We start from the raw sequence: 20,936 nt of genomic DNA on the forward strand, positions 1-20,936 counted from the left end.
TGTACTTTTTTATAAATTAGGAAGTAAATGGGCAGGAGGCTCACCTGATGTTAAGCGATACGATAGCTCAATGCCAGAGGGCTATCGAGTGCGTTGCCGGCCTTTTAAAAATTGGTACGCTCTTTTCTTGAAGGACCCTAAGTCGAATTGGTTCAGAAATACTTCAATAGGCAGCCGGTTCCACATAGAGGTGGTGCACGGCAAAAACTGCCTTAGAAAACGCTCAGTTGTGGAACGACGGACGTCGAGGCGATACGGATGATATTTTGTATTTTGCCTTGACGTCCGATGATGAAAAACGTGTATTGGTTATCGTTAATTATAATAGATAGATGGAGTTGGTGAAGGAAATTTAAATAAACGCAGATACATTTATTAAATAAAAGAACTAAAATTCATCAGCCAATAATGCTGCCGTCTCCGGATCAACAGTCTCCGTCATACTCATCTGCATATCCGTCCACTCTTCTCTTTGATTGTCTATGAAATAGTATATTTCACTTATACGATCGCGGTTGCGTTTGACTTCATTACTGAAAAAAGATGTTAATGCAAATGCTTAGCAAATATCATGATTAAGGTAAAACATGTAGTCATTTTTTAGTAAATATTATTTTATTTACTATATATCTATATTTATTTCTAAAAACCGAAAGACGATGTTATCAATTCGACGTGTAATTTAACTACTTTAAAAGTCTTTGATTTAAAAGTACCACGCATTTATATATTTAAATGTTTACGTTCACTTATCACAGCCGTGGTCAGCGAATGCCTCTAATAAAATAAATTCACAGATAATAAATAACCGGTAAAGTTTTATTAAAATATATACTTTGACACCACTAACACGGGCACAAGGGGTATATTATTTATAATTCATCATCATTCCCCGACTTTTTGGGATGTATTTTGACTTTATATACTTACTCGTTAGTCCCTTGTACGAGGTCATCACGCCATTTATTCGCTCGTGTCATCAATAGATCTTCACGAGCGTCGATAAACCGCATATGATTGTCTGAGGACTGGGCTACGAGGTTCATCATGGCGTCTCTGTCCATCATTGCCTAAAACACCGTTATGTGAATTTAAATTTTGCAAACAAAAAAAACAGTATTAAGTACAGATTTATGCTTGAACTTTGGTAGTTATTGAGAGAGTTTAATAGAAATAGTATTTTATAGGAATTTATCTATTTGAATTTCGTTCTGTAGAGGAAGATATTGGATATCAAATTTCAAAAAACAAATATTATGTAAATATGTTACTACTAAAAAAACTGATAGATCGTGTACCTCAAATAACTCAGGCGGTGCATCGCCCAAAAGTATCTTATTACCCAATAATTTTGACAGCGCATCTAATTGTCGCATAGACCACATTCCTTCATGCTCCCTCCACGCCCCGAATGCGTTTCTAGACACTTCTAGAAGCTTCGTTATCATCTCTGTCATGTTTACGGAAAACTGTACTCTAGATTCCTAAAATTTTACGGTATAAAATATTCAATTATTAGTTTTAAATATTCAGTAAAAATGTATATATCATTTATTTACATATTATAATAAAACTTTTAGAACCTTTATAAACATTTCTAGAATTAAATTTCTTTCATTTATTTATTTTAATATTATTATTTTATATATTTTTATTATATTATTTTATTTTCGAATAATATTAGTCTCGGCATATCATTTGACCAATTCAATCTCATGTATTTTTCTTTAACTTTCTTTATTGTTTTATAAACAGAGACTCCTTCATCATAGCCTATTAGGGAGCTCAGACAAGGGGGTTTAGCCAAGATACCTTAACATCATTTTCATACAAATTTAGTTTTCAACTTTCTATATACACTATGTTAAGGCCAAAATGCCTTTGTCGACACGAACTGTCATTTTCATACAAATTAAGTTTACGACTGTCTAAATATATATGTTAAGTCACCTTGACTAAACCCCCAGAAACGCAATCAGGCAGATATGTGACCGAGAAGTTCAGAAGTTCAGTTAGGCATCGGGGAAGTGTGGAAATATCCGCTTTCCTTAAAAGGGTTGGCGTCTCTGGCCGGAGACTTGCTCATGTTATTACCCGCGCCAATTTATTTCATGGAATTTGCTTGCACAATATGTTGTAATATTTGTAAATGCAATCGGTACTACCGAAAAATTATTAATTGTGGTTTAATATTTGTTTATAATAAATTATCGCTGTTGGCCTGACATCTCAGCCTGTGCTGTTTTGGCGCGTATACCTCAGCCGAAATCTGTGATGGTTTACGGAGATGAAAAAGATTTTCATATTCACCCACTCACATGCATACACATCCATGCATATCACGCATACTCAAATTTATCATAATTTTTGATTCAATATATTTCATTTACTGCCACACATATTTTTAAGTACTAGATTTTCATTATTTTATTGAACATTGGAGGTTGGTATGTGAGGGGACTGGAAAATAATGCAACAATAGAATTGGGATTTCTTTTTTAGTTTGCAGGATGTTGGTGTCTAAGGTGAAAAATACCTCGCATCGTTCATAGAGCTGCATTTCTATAGTCATTAGTTTCTTCCAGAGATCATAAATCAAATCAGTAAAGGCTTCTCCCGAGTCAATAACATTTGTTTCCACCTGTTCCAGCGTTGCTTGCTTTGTCGTCACTTTACCGATGATTTCGTTCATTTGTTCTACTAACGGCTTTTTTTTCGTTTCGTATTCTTCTACTACACTACAGAAATAAGAACAAAATTTAGTACCAATACCATTAAAAATATTTTTAAAGTACAGGTGTTAAAACTCGGTTTATTTTTTTTTAGGTAAAAAAAGTACTGTTAAAGTTTGGTGTAGCCTCACAAGTCATAGATAGCTGGTTCTTCAAAAAAGAGCGTATCAATCAGTAAAAAGCCGGCACATCACTTAAGAGCCTTCTGGAAATATAAGTATCCATAAGCGGCTGTATCACTTGACATCAGATGAGCCATCTGCCCGTTTGCCTAGCCTAAATTAAAAAAATGCTTATCAGTTTCAATGTGTTGCAAGCGTGAGCGGCGGTGACCACTTAAGAGTCTCTCTCCTGCCCATTGTGCAATATCAAAATTTGGACTTAATTAGGAATAATACGTACGCTTTACTCTTCTTAACACTGTCATCTAAAGCGTTTTCAACCAGGTCTTTAAACAGCTTTATCTCATTTTGTCGTGCATTATAGGCCACTTGAGCAAATTCTACTAAGCCGGCCATGGTTTCGACATATTGTTCTTTATACCTAAAAAAATCAATATATCAGCAACAGCGTACAAAGTCTTGCGGGAGCGAAACATAAACAGTATGAGCAGTATACTGTATGGGTAATAGAAACGAGTTAGTGCCAAGTACGTGTGTATATATAACTATTTATTTACATTTACAGCTAACACTTTCATGTAAAACCGTGACGGTGGTGGTGGTGAGCGGCAAAAACTGTCTTAAACACAAAATATTGATCCTTGCCTATAAATAAAAATTGAGGGTAATGCCTATTTTCTCTACTATACTTACTGTTCATAGAACCCAATCAATTCCCCTCCTACTTGCAATAGTAATGCCCCATCTGGGTCTTTCTCAAACATTGTCTCAATTAATTCGGGTCCACTCAAATACTCCACAAAGGACATCGCGTAAAACTCAACTCGTGAATCATACTCCTCTTTAGCAATACGTGCCTTTTCAGTCTTTTCATCTGCATCATCCAATTTACGAAGGATACCGCTGAAATGTGGAGTTGTAAAAATCTGTTATTTATGGCCAGCATATGTGTTCCAGGTCAGTGGAAGCAGATTGCTTTGACTACAATTGCGGAGATATTGTAACGATAACAATTGGATTCTTTAATTTTCCACATTATAAAATTGTAATACTCATACAGTAATATTAATATTTTTTTTGTGTATTAGGTAAGGTAGGTTTGGTTTTAGTAATAGTAAACTCTTGTGAGTGTTTAATTATTATGCTTTCGACGCATTTGAAAGTGAACGCCTCTTCCAGACGTTCCTCTGAAGAAATAGAAGTGCCATAACACGTTATTGTCTTATAAAAGACTAGATATAACTAAATAGCTAGAACTAAGACCGAAATGTGATTTAAAACCCAAAAAATAATAACCTATAATTCGACGAGTCTATTTTTTATTTTATTTATATTAGCAATATATAGAATCCTACCGAAATAACGCTTGTCCTGATTCCCTCTCCTCTTCGGTAATTAGTTTATAGTCCAAATAAGTGACAATGGGAAGAGCACACTTCAGGAACTGATTTGTCATGGGATCATCACAACACGGATTGCCCTTAAAGCTAACAGATCGTAACTTCCGGAATCTTCTGAGGTAGGACATCTGAAGATTTTTACATCTTTTAATTTCTTGAATCCTGGTACTTATGCACATTCAATGATTATTCTTCATTAAAATACTACGCGAGAATTGTTATAAAAGAGAAAAAAATGTGGATTAGGACACTTTTAATATAATAATTGATTAAAACTGTCCAGAGTTTTTATGCTTTATAAAAATCAAGATACACAAAATTCTAGGAGGTTTTTCTGTGGCATGTATTTTTTACATAAATTAAGTAAGGTCTTTAAAATATACTACTGGTTTTGCGCACGTTCTGTGGGTACGATTAGGGATTAAATTTAACTATTTGATCTTTTAAAAAAATAGTATAAAAGTGTTACAAAAATACTTTTCTATTACTCGCCTCTTTATAATCCTCAATTAAATTATCTCCAATACTGAAAACCATTAACTTTTCTAAACATTCCATATTTTCCAATTTTCTTATTTTATTATGAAACAACGTTAAAATTTCCAAATCAACTAATTTATCTAAATTCTCAATTTTTTCAATCTTGTTAAACGAAATGTCTAACTCGTTCAGTCCCGTTAGCTGATCTAAATTTTCAATTTTTTGAATCAAATTGTGAGCTAAAGTTAATTTTCTCAAGGATTTCAGCATCCATAGATGATCTATTCTTAATATATTTTGAAATTCCAATCGTAAAATAGGTGCTTCGTCCAAATGAACTCCTTCTTCGGCAAAAAGTCTTCCCGCTTCTTCAGTAGGACCTTTATCCCATAATACACTATTAGTAAAGTCATACTATCATCATCGTGGCACAAAATGCTGATATAAATGAAAGAAGGGAATTAGAACGTTTTTTGATGTTTTTTTAATTAATAATTATATTGAAGTCTCACAAATTATTTTACCTCATCTCCTATTTCAATATAATAAAATTTAGGTAAGAGCAGATGAAATACAACTAGTACTTTACCATATTCAAGTATACATCTTGTTATCATAGCATTGTCAATCACGCCTGGTTCAATAGCAGGGTGTATAATTAAACTGTTCAGTGATTTCTTTTCAGTCATGTTGATTTATAATAAAGGTGATATTTTAATGTATCTTTGGGTATGTCTCAAAATTCCCCAAAACGCTTTTTAAAGCTTGTTGACAGCGTTGCTAAGATAATTTGTTTGTACCAGCCAACCAAAGGGACGGATCTACTAAAGAGCTATTTGGGCTGAAGCCCAGGGCCCCGTGAACGTAAATGGGCCCCAGTCCCCATTGAAAACAATAAGCGATATTTAGAATTACAAAAATATATCTACAATAAAAAAATCCAGTCATAAAGTTGAAATCTCTGAGATCAATCAACTCATGTAAGAACTCATGTCTATCGAAGCTTTAAAAAAAAACGAGATTTCAATTCGGAGCAACCTTCTTGGATGAGGAGTAGGAAGTTTTTGTGGTGAAAAGAAATAATGAAGTCAGCTCTAAGGATAACAGAATAAGAGTGTAACAGAACGGAAGGTGAAATTCGCCGGTCGGTGTATTTTTTCGCGTGTGAATATATTACGGGTGACTCCCCCGTAATAGCCCAGAGCCCTACAAATTCACTATTCGCCCATGGCCAATCATTTCAAAAATTGAAAAGCTATTAAGATCATATATTTCATCATAAAGTACTTATGCAATTGAAAGCATTTAAATAAAGTAATAAAAAAAGGCAGATAAAAGCCATATGTAAGTACTGTGAATTAATTGTATAGACGGCAAATTTTTTAACCTTCCCGCCATATCGTATTTCCGATAATTTTAACCACAGATTACATACAGCTTAAAATGTAATTAGAAAATTAGTTAGATTAATTAAAACCATTAAAATGAGATAATTAAGTAGATAAATATTATTCTATTTTTTTAAGTAAAGTAAATTAGACATTTACATTTTGTCATTTTTGACCTGACACTGACATCACCAATTTTAAAAATCAAATTTTTTATCTTTGCATTTTGTTATTTACAAGGTGACAAGTGAAATCGGTGAAAATAATTTTTACTTGTTATTATTTAGAAAGGTATTTTATTAAAAGGCTAAAATGTCTTTCTTTGGAGTAGGAAATCCATTTGCCACACCGGTTGGCCAAAAAATCGGTAAGTTTGAAATGTAAAATAATCTTAAAGAATATAAGAATTTCCTCATTTTCTGCTGTTACGCATTACTTAATCAGGAAAATTTTAGTTTTTTAATTAATTGTGTTCATTCACTTTATTCTACTCACAATAACAACAAATAGCTTAAACATTTGATTATCGTTTAATTTTACTTCACAAATCATTTATTTTCACTAAGTGAAATCTTTATTTCAGAACAAGCTACAGATGGATCCCTTCCTTCAGAAAATTGGGCCCTTAATATGGAAATATGTGATATTATAAACACTAGTGCAGATGGACCTAAGGATGCCATTAAGGCAATTAGAAAAAGACTGACCCAAAGTGCTGGGAAGAACTACACAATTGTTATGTACAGTTTAACTGTCCTGGAGAGCTGTGTTAAAAATTGTGGAAGACCTTTCCATGTTCTTGTGTGCAATAAGGAGTTTATATCTGAGTTGGTGAGTACCACAAATAGATCTAACCTTGGTACTTAGTCATTTGCTGTAGGTATTGGTGTTCACCTTGGCCATTTATTGTGCATATTAAATACAAACTTCCTTCAATGTTGTTTAAATAAAACCAGAATAATATTACGTGGGTTCTACTAAAGTCACATTCTTACATCTCAGAAATTGATGAAACACCCTGGATTCATTATAGTGTGGTTTCCTGACGAAGAAAGAAAAGTACAGAGGCACACAGCCAATATTCGAATGAGGGGTAAAAATCTCGTACCCTAGTGCCACTAGGTTAACACTGCTCTAAACTGTTTAAACCAGAAGTCAAGTTTAATTCTAAAAGTTATCAAGATTATTATAGAATCTATATTGCACCATCAGTGTATAATTAAAAAATAATTATTTCCAATAAATAATAGATTAAGAATAAATTAGATTGTATGGTGTATAAAGCACTATACTTTTAGTTAGGTCTGTTTACTTATAATTAGTCTCTTTACTCTTATTAAAATAATAAATACTATATTCACTAACTACATGGTACTATGTGGAATGACTCAACATACAAGACATGCAAATATACTCTCATTACATGGTAGTAAGCCATAGAATTTTTCTAGCGTAGTGGCTAGAACTGAACCTTCTTTCAACTGAGTATTATGGCAATGATAATGCTAAGTAAGCATTGTTACTTTCATTTGGTAAATTGCAAGAATAAAACATCATATTCTTATTGAAAATATTTCTTGGCTTTATAAATTGTAATTTTTTTGTGAATATGAAGCAAAGATGGTGATAGAACATTAAGATATATGGTATTATCAAAGAAGATAAAAATAAATAATCTGATAAGATGTCATTCACATGCCTCTAAAAACTATCTATTCTTATTGAATTGAATTGCTTTATTGATATTGCAAATTTATCAGTACTAAATAAAATCTATGAAATGTGTAATTTTATTATGTTTTTGTTTTGCAATGATAAAGTGGAATAATGCAAGCAGTAAAACAAGCATGCACGATAATATTTTGTGGGTTTATAAAATGTAATTATTACAGTGATTTGATAGGATTTAATGATAAAATAATTATGAAAAACTTTTATATTAATACATATTAGGTAAAATTAAATTTGCTTTTGATAATTTTGTGTAATTTATTTATATATTATTATTTTATTATCCCACACTAAGCAGTAGCCAAATAAACAATATAGTCAATATTAAACATTAATAACTAACACAGTACCCCTTTATGATGTCATCTGAGATAATATGACATTCTATAACTGCTTCATTTACATAAAAGAACAATATCTTTAACAGAGCAATATTATGTTCTGGGTAACCTAAGTCTTGTTTTATTTGGGGCACAGTTTGCATTTGTGCACAGCTTAAGAAGGCATCTGCTTTATGAAGCAAGCCTGTGGGGTGGCTAAGTGGGGCTTCCTCGCCTTATTCATAAAAACTGAATCAGACTAGTTTGAGTCTTATAAGAAAAGATCAATTTGATTTTTTTGTCCAATTTTTTTTGTCCTGTTTACACTGTAATACAGACTGACAGAAGACATATGAGTATTCTAGTGAAATAAGACTTGTTCATTTTTATTATAAAGTGGGTAGGACTTTAGCTTCTATTGTTGTGTGTGTTTAGTTTGATTTAAACAAATATTAATTTAAATAAACTTTTGTTCTTTAATCTGAGAACAGAAATGATAATTACTTTACTAAAATGACAAAAAGTAATCAAAATACTTTTTGTATAAATATCTATATATATTTGATTTGATATGTGTTATAACCATTAAGATATTTGACCTTGTTACATAGCAATGTTTGATGAAGTTAAGATTGCGAGGTAATAAAACTTTTTGATTTAAATAATAAGCGTTAATGATTTTGTTGATTCTATTAATTATTGCATAATATTTAATAATGTTGTAACATTATTAAATCTAGTGTACTAGATACTAAGTTTTCATATACAAATATATCACTTATAAAAGACAATTGGTTGATGATGATAGTGTATTGGGTATAGTGTATGGACAAGGTGATAAGCCAGTCGGCCTGTGTCTGACACATGTACTAAAGGGCATTCCGGTTACGTCACGAAGTTTGACCTTTATCGTCGGAGCGATGATTTAATTGCAAACATCAATACAAATCCCATTAGACGTTTGAACTTTCAGGGTTAAGGATAGCACGTTAACGTTGTTTGAAAATTTTGATGGCAGTATCAATCATTGATTGAAAATTTTATTTTATCTCGTGACCTCATTTAAATCACTTTCTGTGAGTAGTTTCTTCACTATAAAGAAATATGCAAATCGAAATTTGAAGAAGGCCTTTGACATGACAAGGAATGATCTTTGGAGACTCATTCTGACGAAAAACTTATACATAGTTATGTGATGCAAGCCACATAACTATGCATAAGTTGCACGAGTTGCAGGCAAGATGCAACTCGTGGTCGCTTTGAGCATGCAGCGTCGATTGTATGAATTTTATTATGTCTCCAATTTCATATGCGAGCTGAACCGTTTGACCACTTGCTAGGCCTAGTAGTTTACGAATCGTTTCAGTAATAAGTAAGCTTAATTTTCAGGTAAAATTAATTGGCCCAAAAAATGACCCACCCACGGTTGTACAAGAAAAGGTTTTGAGCCTCATACAATGCTGGGCGGACGCTTTTCAAAATCAACCGGAATTGCAGGTAACTTTTTATTTTTCTGTAATTGCAATATTGGCCACATTGTTCACGTATTTATAAGAAAAAATATGTAAAAAAAAAACATTTTTTGCTCAAATATTTTCGTATTTATTTTCCTTACCTATTTATTTTTTTCTTCTTAGTTTTTGCTCGTTATAATGGTTAAGTTAAGGTTGGTTCGGTTACTTACTAAATCTGTAAATAGGGCATGGGCCTCCTTCAACCCTTTCTAAAGTTCCCTTACTTGGCGAGTCCACTCCACCAATTTAACTCTTGTGATGAATCCTCCCAACTCCCATTTTCGCCTGCCTTTAAACATGACTGTTAAACAGCATCAGATTTGGAAAACATTTATTCTGTTAACTATGTCTTTGGTAAACGTCCAGGTTTGCAAGCATAAAGTTAAGTTGGCATAACAATATAGTCCAGAGTTTTTCTTTTAATATGTATAGGTGGACAAGATATGAATATATAGTGTCTAGTATTTGCTCCACGCCTTCTTGACCCGTCTATCAACTTCGCTCGAGGATTGCTTTGTCCTAGATAGATATAGTTTTCCAAAAGTAAATGTCTAAATGGATTACGCAACAATGAAAAAAAGAGTACGGTTACGTTTATCTCTACGGAAGTGGAAATGCCACTTTTGAAACGCTACAAATTGTATGTTGTCCGACCCACTCCAGTGTGTATTGAGTTGATGATATTAAATGCAATACCAATTATTTAAAGAGGGTATAAAAATTAGGATAAGTATCAAATTGTAGACGGCGGGAAACTTAGTTTTTTACTAAAAAAACATGAAATGTAGAGTTATGTAAATAAAACAATTTGCAATCCTGATATAAAGAAGTCGAAATAATTATATAAAGTCCAAATAAAAAAAAGACTTCAGTGGATCAGATAAATCGTGTGTAAAAGGCACTGCATTTTGTATTCTATAGTTTATGGTTGGTAAATAAATACACAATGTTATACATTTTCGTTTATTATTTATCTATCATATAAGGTTAACGATAACTTCGTTAAGTGTTATTTAATTGGTGTGATATACTTCTGTTGTTGGACGATGTAATTTTAGCGATAAGATCGATCCTATTTTATTTCTGTGTGAGGCTTTTCTAAAGCGTACTATGTTGCGAAAGCATTTCTGACTCAGGAAGTTTACATAAAATCATTCCATTGTTTAATGATTCATCTGCGTGACATCCAACACGTAAAATGGTTATTAATCCTATACGTATTTAGTTGCATATATAATTAATAATCAGTGGCTTGCAACTTATGACTGGATTATTCGGAATAATAAAGTGTCGAGTGAGGTTGTAGTGCTTCAATGTATACACTTGATATTTGATCCAAGTTGTCCGCATTGTCAAGGATTGAGTGTTATGTTACACTCATTCCAGCAGTCGTACGAAATACATACAAGAAATAGTGTCGACACTTTGTGTTAAGCGATTTCAGGCTTTGGAAATTTCTTTGTTCGCTCTAAAATCGGTAAAAATTAATTATGACAACGATGTGCATTTTTTCTATGAGGTCACATTCCGGCGTCTTTCATTTATGGAGTATTTTGAATGCACAACTGTTTAACAATTTTGTTTTGAAATATTATATGCATTGTTTGTGCCCAGAGTCCATTGTCCATATGTTAAAATTGTCTTTACTTCTGCAGTAATTGCCTAAATTTGACTTATATGGAAGTGGGGCAGAGGACAACAAGATTCCTCAATCGAATTCTACCTTGTACGCTCCAGATCAACCCTATTTTGATCGCGCCCCAGATTAACCCTATTTTGCTCGTTCTTTACCGGGTTTTATGCTGATAATTAGGTTAATTCGTTAATGAACGATAATAAAACATATCTTTTCCAGGGAGTAGTACAAGTGTACAACGAATTACGGACCAAGGGTGTTGAATTTCCTATGACCGACTTGGACGCTATGGCACCTATATTTACGCCGCAACGGGTGAGTACACGACTGCCTACGCGAACTTTTTTTTCGCCTTAATATTTTTTTTACTGAGCCTACCCTTTTAGTAGCTACATACAGCTCTATGGAACCTTTTGCTATGGTAGACTGTTCACTTTTCCGAATAAAAAATTAGGTACTTATTAAAATAAATCTATCTTTTAAAATACTCAAATTGTTCCAGCCGTTTTTGAGTTTTGAGCTTAGCATCATTATTGTTACCAGCTAGTGAAAAAATCTAGAAACATGCGATTCCACCTACTTCAGCCATCAGCAAGCATTTTCAAGGAGTCCTACAAAAAAATACGTTTTATATACTATTATTTTTGGGAGCTTTGCCTTCTTTTGCTGACAAGAGGGGTGGCTACATCCTTTCATTAGTTTACATGTATTACTCGTAATAATAATGGGAGATGCAGATATTTATATAGAATGGATTTGGCATATTTAGAAACAAAAATCGACTTGAACAGAAGTCTGACATACCATACATACCATACATACCAATCACCTAGAAAGTGTGCTAGGATATAGCGATCTATGGTCCAAAAATAATTATGTGGCCGAGGATGAATGTATTAAAAAATCCGTCGAATTAGTTTAGTTAAAAGGGTTATTTTATCAGAGTGTTCCTGACGGTGGCGAGCCAATGGCTGGCTCTCCTCAGCGTAACATCTTGGCGCCGAGCTCTCCCATTCGAATGCCGCTTGAAAATAGTACTGGCACGGTACGTATAGTAGTAGAGGTAGTGCTGTTTTTGTTACTATGGCTACGATATTTTTCAGATAAAACATGGCAGCCACTATAAGAAACACGGATAACTCTAGACCATCTTTTACAATTAGTCTGCATATATTTGCTATCCAATATAATATAAATACATAACGATAAGTCTCAACTCTTACACCAATAGTTATAATATATGGACATAATAATTTATTATATCTATATATTGCCATTATCACAATTCACAACGATAAAATTCTTGACAGTTTTGTCTTGTTATTTTAATTTTTTTTATAGTGCAGATGAGAAAACGGGCACTTTATGTTAAGTGATACCGCCGTCCATGGACACTAAATGCCAGAGGGCTCGCGCGTGCGTTGCCGGCCTACTTTTCTAACGTATCTTTTAAGAAATTATTATTATTATATGAAATGATTTATATGTTTATGTTATATTTATTACAGGTGACCCTATCAGAGAGTCAGACAAGCAAGCTACGGGCCGATCTATCCGTGGTTGAGGGCAACATGACAGTTATGAATGACATGTTGAACGAACTGACAGCACAGCCTTACACGCAGCATCACGAATCTGACATACAATTGCTGGATGTACGTATTTATTCACCCCGATATTAATTTTACACAATTTCAAAAATATATTCAGGCAGCTTTCTATTGTTTCAATTTAATTGTTTTATTGTATGGCGTCTGTTATTTGTTTTTGTTTTGGTAAATTACCTTAGCACTTCTTGCAATCTACATCTATATGTTACTAATTAACCCTTAATATATCTTCTGCAAGCGAGCAAGTACTGGAACAGATGCAGAAATAATTCCCTTTTGTTGTTTGTACAAAAAAAATAATCCCACTATCATTTGCGACATTGCATAGTTTTTTTTGTTTAAACACAGCCAGATTGTTTGTTCGATGTAATAATAATTTTGAGAACATTGACTTTTCTTTGTTGTGTGGTAATAATTATAAAAATACATGAAAGTATACAAATACAAGTAGAAATATTGAGTTCATTGAACATTTCGAATTGAATACATTATTTATTTTCTCTTCCACACCATGAAATAACCTTATCATTATAACTTTGAATGCTGAATTTTATTGTGTTTGCCAATGTGTTTTTAGCAATGTGGGGTTCCTTCAACCTTTACGGAGGTCCTCGATCAGTCTAACCTCTAGCCAGAAGGGTTAGATCACAAATAATGATGAATAGATGTATATATATAAGCAGTTGCAAACAGCGTCCACTTATTATGACGGCATCGTCGTCGTAGTTGGTGTAGGTGTCGCTAAAACAAAAAAAACATGTGTTTGTGTACTTTTGTACTCGCGTTAGAAGTTATACCTCTTTGGAGTAACAAGATAAAAATCTTTTTATTTTTTTTACTTTCGTCTTATTCTACGTTTGTAGAAAAAACAACACTAACAATAGAAAAATTGGATTAAACACATTGAATGTTTTTATAACGCATTATCGGTTAAATAAAATTTATTTAAGTATCACAAAAAAAAAATATTTTAAATGTTGGCTATATCTAACATCAGGGTGTCGGTTTTTTGTGACGGTGTGCCCGCGCATCGTAAAAATTTAACTTATCATTTTTCCCTAACGCGCCAAAAGAAGTATAACTTCAAAAATTCTCATTGAATCATTAAATTTGAGTCGCAAAAATTGATATACTTAATTACCAAAATTATACTCTTAGGAGTTGGCAGACACACTCCGTGCGATGCAAAGTCGTGTTGCTGAATTAGTGGGGCGTGTATCCGACGAGTGCCCTTTGACAGCTCAACTATTGCTAACTAACGACCAGTTACACAACTTACTCCTGAGACACTCTCGCCTAACCAGCAACCGGTAAGATAAAAATTGCTATATATGGAAACGTCAAATGTATTAAATTTAATATTTTTTGAACAAATATACCAAACCTATATATTTTTTACGATTATGTTAATACTTGAACAAAACGCGATTATTAATTTAATTAATTTCAATACAGAAACGCAGCTACAGGTGTTGCCACGCCATCGGCCATTCTCGGTGCCGCCATGGGAGTTCCTGGGACTGTATCACGTAAGTTTATATCTGGTCAGGTCAGAATATCATAAGTCATACTGAGCAAAAATGTACTTATCATTGTCTGATCAATGACCACAGATATTTTTTTCTCATTTTTTATTATTACCCATAGTTAGTCATTGCTGTATGGTCTGATTTGTGGCGTGTCCTAGGGCTTAAGAGAAAAATCACGTTTCGACTATGATCACACTCACAGGTCACTCTTTGCCACGACCATTTTCAGACATTTGGAATTAGTGGGTCACGCTTGTCGCAAAATGATTTTGTCTCCAGCCCCTGATTTTGCATTGAGTGCATTCATATTTAAATTTCGAATCTGCAAAGGTATTTCGAATTTAATTTGAATTTCACTCTTGTATTGTCTTATTTTATTCTAAATTCAAATTTCACTTTCAGCCCCCAAGAAAGAGGAGGAGGACGCACTCATCGATCTTAGTGACGATGTTCCTGATATTGCTAAATTAAGTATGTGTAATTAAATTTAGTTATAAATGTATTTCTGATCATAACTTTTGCTTATATACTTAAAGTATTGAAGAAATAAATTATATATTTGAAAAATAAAATCATACCGACAAAGTATTAAAAGTAATACCGTAAAATGTTAAGGTTTTTCATGCGAATATTTTTGATGATAAATTTATTAATTAAATCGAGGGGGGCATATGGCATCCTCCCTATTGTGCTATGCACTTGTGCTCTTGAGTTGGCTCCAGTCCTAACGCGCCTTTTTCGGTACCTGCACTCGCTCGTCACTGTCCCGAAGTGCTGGAAGAGCGCTTCAATCAACTCAAACGATGTTCAAATTTCCGGTCATTTCTAAATGAGCCTCTAAGAAGCTTGGTGCACACCAAGGCGAGATGGTACTTCACTCTATCGCTTGCAAATGCATAAAGGAGTACCCCACATGGAGTCTCTTTTCACAGCTCTTGCCGGAAGCTCTCCAATACCAGATCTTTCCAATTTCTGTCGACGCCCAATCTCTTTTCGAGCGGCTTAATCCCTTGGCATTGCGTCGGGATGCGGAGTGTTCTGATTTATTCCTCCAGCTGAGGTTCATCACCTCCGTCGTTCCACAATTAAGCGTCATTTAAAGCTGTTCCGGCGAGCAATGACCTTTCTTTAAATAATAATGTATTTTTAACGTTATAGGTGTGACAGACGCGCCGAATGAGAAGTCTCCAAGCGGCTCCAAGGACGAGTTTGACATGTTCGCGCAATCTCGAAATATCACGTATGAATCTTCCAAAACTGGGTAAGAAAACATCAATAAAAAACCAACCAATTTCCTTCAAGTAAAGAGCGTACTAATTATTGAAAAGCCGGCAACGCACCTCTGGCAATGTGAGTTCATGGGCAGCGTTATTACTTAACATTAGCTGAGCCTCCTACATAAGGGTTCTACCTGGGGTTCATAAATGAACAGCTTCTTCAAGGCGTTGTGCTTCTAGGGTTCGTTGCAATGTATGTTTGTTATTATCTATTTTTATTAAAAGTTTTATTTATTTACACATTAAAAAATACACTATGTTAATATATATAAATAACTATTTTTTTTAATTCAACAGAAATTCAATTAAATTTGCACACCGTGTGCAGTTTGATCTTACTTAAAACTTAACTTACATATATATATATATATATATATATATATATATATGTAAGTTAAGTATATATATATATATATATAGTATAACAGTAGAATTATATATATTGGATTTAATGTAAAAAAAAATAGCCATTCTTATAATGAATATAGGTAAAATATATCATATATAGTATAGTATGTGTGTATGTCACTGAACTCCTCTTAAACGGCTGGATCGATTTGAATGTTTTTTTTAGTATGCCTTTGGGTGGAGCCCTGGATGGTTTAGATTTACAAATCATCCCGTAAGATGGCGCTGCAGTCGCTATTTTCATACTTTCTTCAATATACTAATCGCTTGAAACATCATGCAGGACAACGTCTGTTAGGTCCAATAGTTGTTTCTTTGGATTAACTTAATGTTAAATAATTAATAAATATTACAATTTTATAATAATAATACAAAAATCTAAAATAGCTTTTTTAGTATTATAGTTTAAATTTTACCTTTGACTTTGGTGGTAAATGTAAATTTAGAATCAAATTAACGTTGCCTTTAGTGGAAGCAGTTATGCGGACAACTTAGAGGAGCAGACAACAGCAGGATTAGCAGCGGCGGCTAACACACGAGCGACCCAGCAACCCTTGGTAATTATTCTTTCTCATCTGATTTCATAAAAGAAGGTTCGTTAAACGCCACAGACTTCGCAATACCTTTTATTTTTTTAGATTATATACAAAAAGTACAATGGGCTGTTTGACGACATTAATAAAAATCATATTATTTTCTGGTAAATTCATGATTATATAGAAGTTATTTTACTCCAACGTTTTTAAAAGTCGTACTTTATACAATTTTTTTCTACAAAAATAATATTTTACTAAAAAGTACGAACTGTAAATGGGAAGGGGGGAAGGGGAAGGGGAGGGAGGAACCTTTAATCATGGTTCAACGCTTTTGTACCTATGAAAAGATTAAAAAAAATTGGTACATTTATTTCAATTAGGTATTAAAAAAATCAATGGCGCCATAATTTTTTTAGGTCTGGGCCTCAGATTTCTGTATCTGATTCATTATCATATGTTAATCTAATAGTCAAGTAGGTAGCCTTCTGTGCCTGACGCATGCCGTCGACTTTTTGAGTCAAGCCATTTTCCTCACGATGTTTTCCTTCACCGTTGGAGCGAATGTTAAATGCGTACTTAAAAGTTAGTTTCACATGGGGAAAAATGGGAAACTCCAAACTTACTCTTTTAAAACAATTTTTCAATATTTGTTTATTATAAAGACCGAGAGACATGTTTGTTTGACTGTTTGTAAAACTTAATTGCATAGGAGTGTTAAGGGAGTCTGATTAACATATTTATATATTAGTATAATAACTGATTAACATATTTAAATATAAGTATGTATGTAGACCTATTTTTGTTTTTGTTTTGTTTTACTTAAATTTATTTTGACAGCCATCGGGAATGGATCAAAGGGAAATCGATGAGATTTCAGCTTGGTTAGAACAAGAAAAGGTGATTTTTTTTTAATTTTTTTTATTACAATCTCTTTGTTAATAGACTTAATAACACTGGTATCATTTCGAATCTATTACTTTTACTATCTTATATGTTTTGTTTTTGTTCATTCTATTTATATTTGCTTACCACTACAGCACATATATCTCCTGCCGACCTTAAACGATTGATTTTCGGATATCATTAATCCATTTAAAAATCTCATTACCTATTACTATATAATAAACAATTTTAATTGTATTAAAAAACGTAAATACAGGCCGCCACAGAAGCCAACGCCGGACATGAAAGTGTAACGAGCAGTGACTTCGAGAAGTTTCTGGCAGAGAGAGCTGCCGCAGCAGACAGCCTTCCTGACGCCAATAACACAAATAACACGCCCAGGCACCGACAGATCAACAAGGATCAAGATTCGATGTTCGCCCTATAACAATCCGGATCGAAGGACTAGGTCTGTGACGTCACTCCCACCATTAGACCTTTACGCCTCTAAGGCATCTATAAGCGAAAATCGTTGAAGGCAATATGTCATATATGTTTATTGAAAAAATTATGAATTTTAGGAGTGGCTGATCTTTTAAAGGGTAATTCGGACTGAGCTCTTTCATAAACACTAATATATTTAACTTATTATTTTCTCGCGTTTTGTCCTCAGTCCAGTTCCTGTTTAACGGGGCTCTTGTTGCCATGGCAACGGGTATCCTGTGGTTTTATGAATTTAAATCGGTAGGAGTCGTTGAACTCTTATTGTATATGTACCGGAATATGCACCTCCATCTTAATACATATTAAGATTAATTTTAAGAGAGCCTCCATTTTTAAATACACACAAGAAAATGTTCAGTCTCCTTTGTAACCAGCTGTTTTTGAACTGTATATAGCGTTATTGGACTCCGAGACTTTTAGGATAAGATTCAGAAATGAGACTCGTAAGTTTCGTCAAAAATATATTGGATTTTGACATATGGAAGTGAGTGATTTAAATCTAGTTTCTGAGTCTCACCCTCATTTTTCAATCTAAAGTTCTCTTATAGCACGAGTCTTAAGCTATAATCTCTTATAATTCAATATGTTTTTTTATTGTACAAAATACGAAACTGGATATACATTTTTTCCGCTTTTAACTTATTTATTGCATAAAATTATGATAACAATTATTTTAATCTAGTTAGTTATATTATTTAGTTAAAAGAACATTTGTGTAATAAGTTCAACCTTCCGCCATGTTTCCTAAAATGTCTACCGAAATCTCTGCACGAAACATTTAAAATCTAACAAACCTAATAATCTCTTCTTGAATGGGAAACGTGAGCAGCGCTTCGTGAGCATATCTTTAACTGAACCATACAATTTGAATAGATAATCAATTAATCCGAACTGTCAAAAGTGACTACGTATTGACGTATTCAACTAAATGATAGAAATATTGTACGGCTCTGTAATTTATGTATACCGGAAATAGAATCGCAATACAAATACAAAGCACTATGCCTTAAGTGTGGGACCTTTATACATGTTCTCAATGCTAGCAAAGATTTCTCGTATAACATTCGTGTAAATTTATTAGATGTTTTGTTTAGTACACTTGTACTGAATGGTCAACGTTGCCATAACTTAATTAAAATACGAAAAATATTATATTTTAGTTGTGGCAACCCTGTCTCCTTTTTATCTTCGCACCTAGAAGCTAGACAATTATAGCTTTCCGCGTCTCGTAGTCGGTATAAATAAGCTTACGAAACTTCATACGCATCTGCTTTAGTACGTACGTGTACACAAAATGTGATATTTAAATTTTTTATTTAACCGTAGCTGACATTTTTACTAATGTATTCACTTGATTATATGTTTAATTTAAAAAATAAAATCATTTGTTGAATTTTTAATTCAACCACCAGAAACAACACGCAATAGATAATTGAGGTTGATACGGAACGCAAGCGAGATTAAAAAAATATACTTAATTTTATTATTAAACACAATTACAGATTTTGCGTGTATGAGATAAAATAGTAAACCTTATTTATCTATTTTGTGGCTGTTTTTTTAATAATGAATAACTACTGTATTCGCCTAGCCATTCCATCTCACTTATTGTAATTTGGTGTTAATGTGATAAACATGGAACAAGCTTAATGTTAATAATTTAAAAGAGTTATTTTGTGTTTTAATCGTTGTATTTAAGATAATAAATGATATGTGCGAATTAAATTGCTGTTTTCTTCTGTTATCCTGTGATCAACTAAGGAATATTCTTATTTATAGACGAAATTAAAATTGTAGTGTTCCTCTAAAACAGAATTTTGCCCTAACGATGATTTTTTAGCCATAATCGATATGGATTTGCGGTTTATACGGAGAAAATTTGGCCTCCCAAAAAATATTACAGTTAGATATAAGGTAAATTACTGTACTGGCATTCGAATAGATCCAAGCAGATTTGTACGATATTCGTATGAATTGCGAAACTGTCATACAGATTTTCATGGGGCAAAGGGGAAGGGAAATGGGCAAGAGTTGTTAATAATAATAATTTATTGCAAGAAAAAGGTGCTGCAATAGTAAGTTCGCATATTCTGCCACATACAATAGCGCGCAAATTTGTATTTAAATGAATTTTACATTGTTAGTTAATTCTTAAATTATTTGTATCGTACATATCATATCAACTGTTATTAAATTTATATTAACTACAGTGTCTCACGCAAATAATCATTTATTATAATTTTTTTTCCAAAAGTAATACACCAAGTCGATTTTTAATTATCTTTCTTAGGGATCGAGGGAAGATAGGAGGATCTTTTAATTATTTTGGTAAATTATTGTTAACCTTAATAGCCATACAAAATGTGTTTTTTCCTAAACAGTTCCAGATTGATTTATGGCACAGGCTCTCCACATGTCAAAATCAAATTTAAAAAAATCAATAATTTTTATCGTGTCTCAAATTTATTTATGTTTATTGTTGAGACAGCCCCCGTCAGTAGTCAGATACACTTGTGTTGGGGTTGATTTTCCCGAGATAAAATGTGCCAGAATTTTTTTCTGTCACAAACAGAGGAGGTCTCGATGCATCTATTAATAGCCCGGTACACATATATTTTAACAATACCAAGCGTTTGAAAAGTTTTAAGATGGCATTTGGCTCCATACCTACTTTGTGTAATGCAATCACAGCCATTTGGTTCTCTTTATCACCACACTCCATTTTAATATGCATTGGCGCCAAAATGAGAAAACGCAATGAACAATCTTATATAAATGACAGATTCTAAATTCAAATGTAATATTTTGTTTATTTTTAATTGTAACCATATTTATGGCCAGACTAAATCTGGCCTTACGACTGAGAA

At 33.0% G+C, this 20,936-nt stretch overlaps 2 protein-coding genes across 3 annotated transcripts; one reads left to right on the top strand and one right to left on the bottom strand.

Moving 5' to 3' along the window:
- Positions 1-367: 367 nt before the first annotated feature.
- Positions 368-5,497, bottom strand: LOC123715319 (dynein regulatory complex subunit 3-like). The gene is made up of 9 exons (XM_045670283.1): positions 5,324-5,497; positions 4,747-5,114; positions 4,210-4,382; positions 3,548-3,757; positions 3,135-3,275; positions 2,537-2,738; positions 1,299-1,484; positions 931-1,070; positions 368-533 (listed from the first exon to the last, which is right to left on the bottom strand). The coding sequence occupies exons 1-9, from the start codon at positions 5,421-5,423 to the stop codon at positions 389-391; spliced, it is 1,665 nt and encodes a 554-aa protein (XP_045526239.1). The 5' UTR covers positions 5,424-5,497; the 3' UTR covers positions 368-388.
- An 856-nt stretch (positions 5,498-6,353) lies between these two features.
- LOC123715116 (TOM1-like protein 2) lies at positions 6,354-19,794 on the top strand. 2 transcript variants are annotated; one of them, XM_045669948.1, is made up of 13 exons: positions 6,354-6,489; positions 6,706-6,953; positions 9,563-9,670; positions 11,543-11,638; positions 12,267-12,368; positions 12,832-12,978; positions 14,092-14,243; positions 14,389-14,462; positions 14,865-14,933; positions 15,621-15,723; positions 16,617-16,704; positions 17,521-17,580; positions 17,843-19,794. In XM_045669948.1, exons 1-13 carry the CDS (start codon positions 6,435-6,437, stop codon positions 18,011-18,013), a joined length of 1,473 nt encoding a protein of 490 aa, XP_045525904.1. In that variant the 5' UTR covers positions 6,354-6,434; the 3' UTR covers positions 18,014-19,794. The 2 variants fall into 2 exon arrangements, with proteins under 2 accessions (XP_045525904.1, XP_045525905.1); XM_045669949.1 differs by lacking the exon at positions 17,521-17,580.
- Positions 19,795-20,936: the final 1,142 nt, after the last annotated feature.

This window comes from Pieris brassicae, chromosome 10 (assembly GCF_905147105.1).
Source record: "Pieris brassicae chromosome 10, ilPieBrab1.1, whole genome shotgun sequence".
In the NCBI taxonomy this organism is placed as follows: domain Eukaryota; kingdom Metazoa; phylum Arthropoda; class Insecta; order Lepidoptera; family Pieridae; genus Pieris; species Pieris brassicae.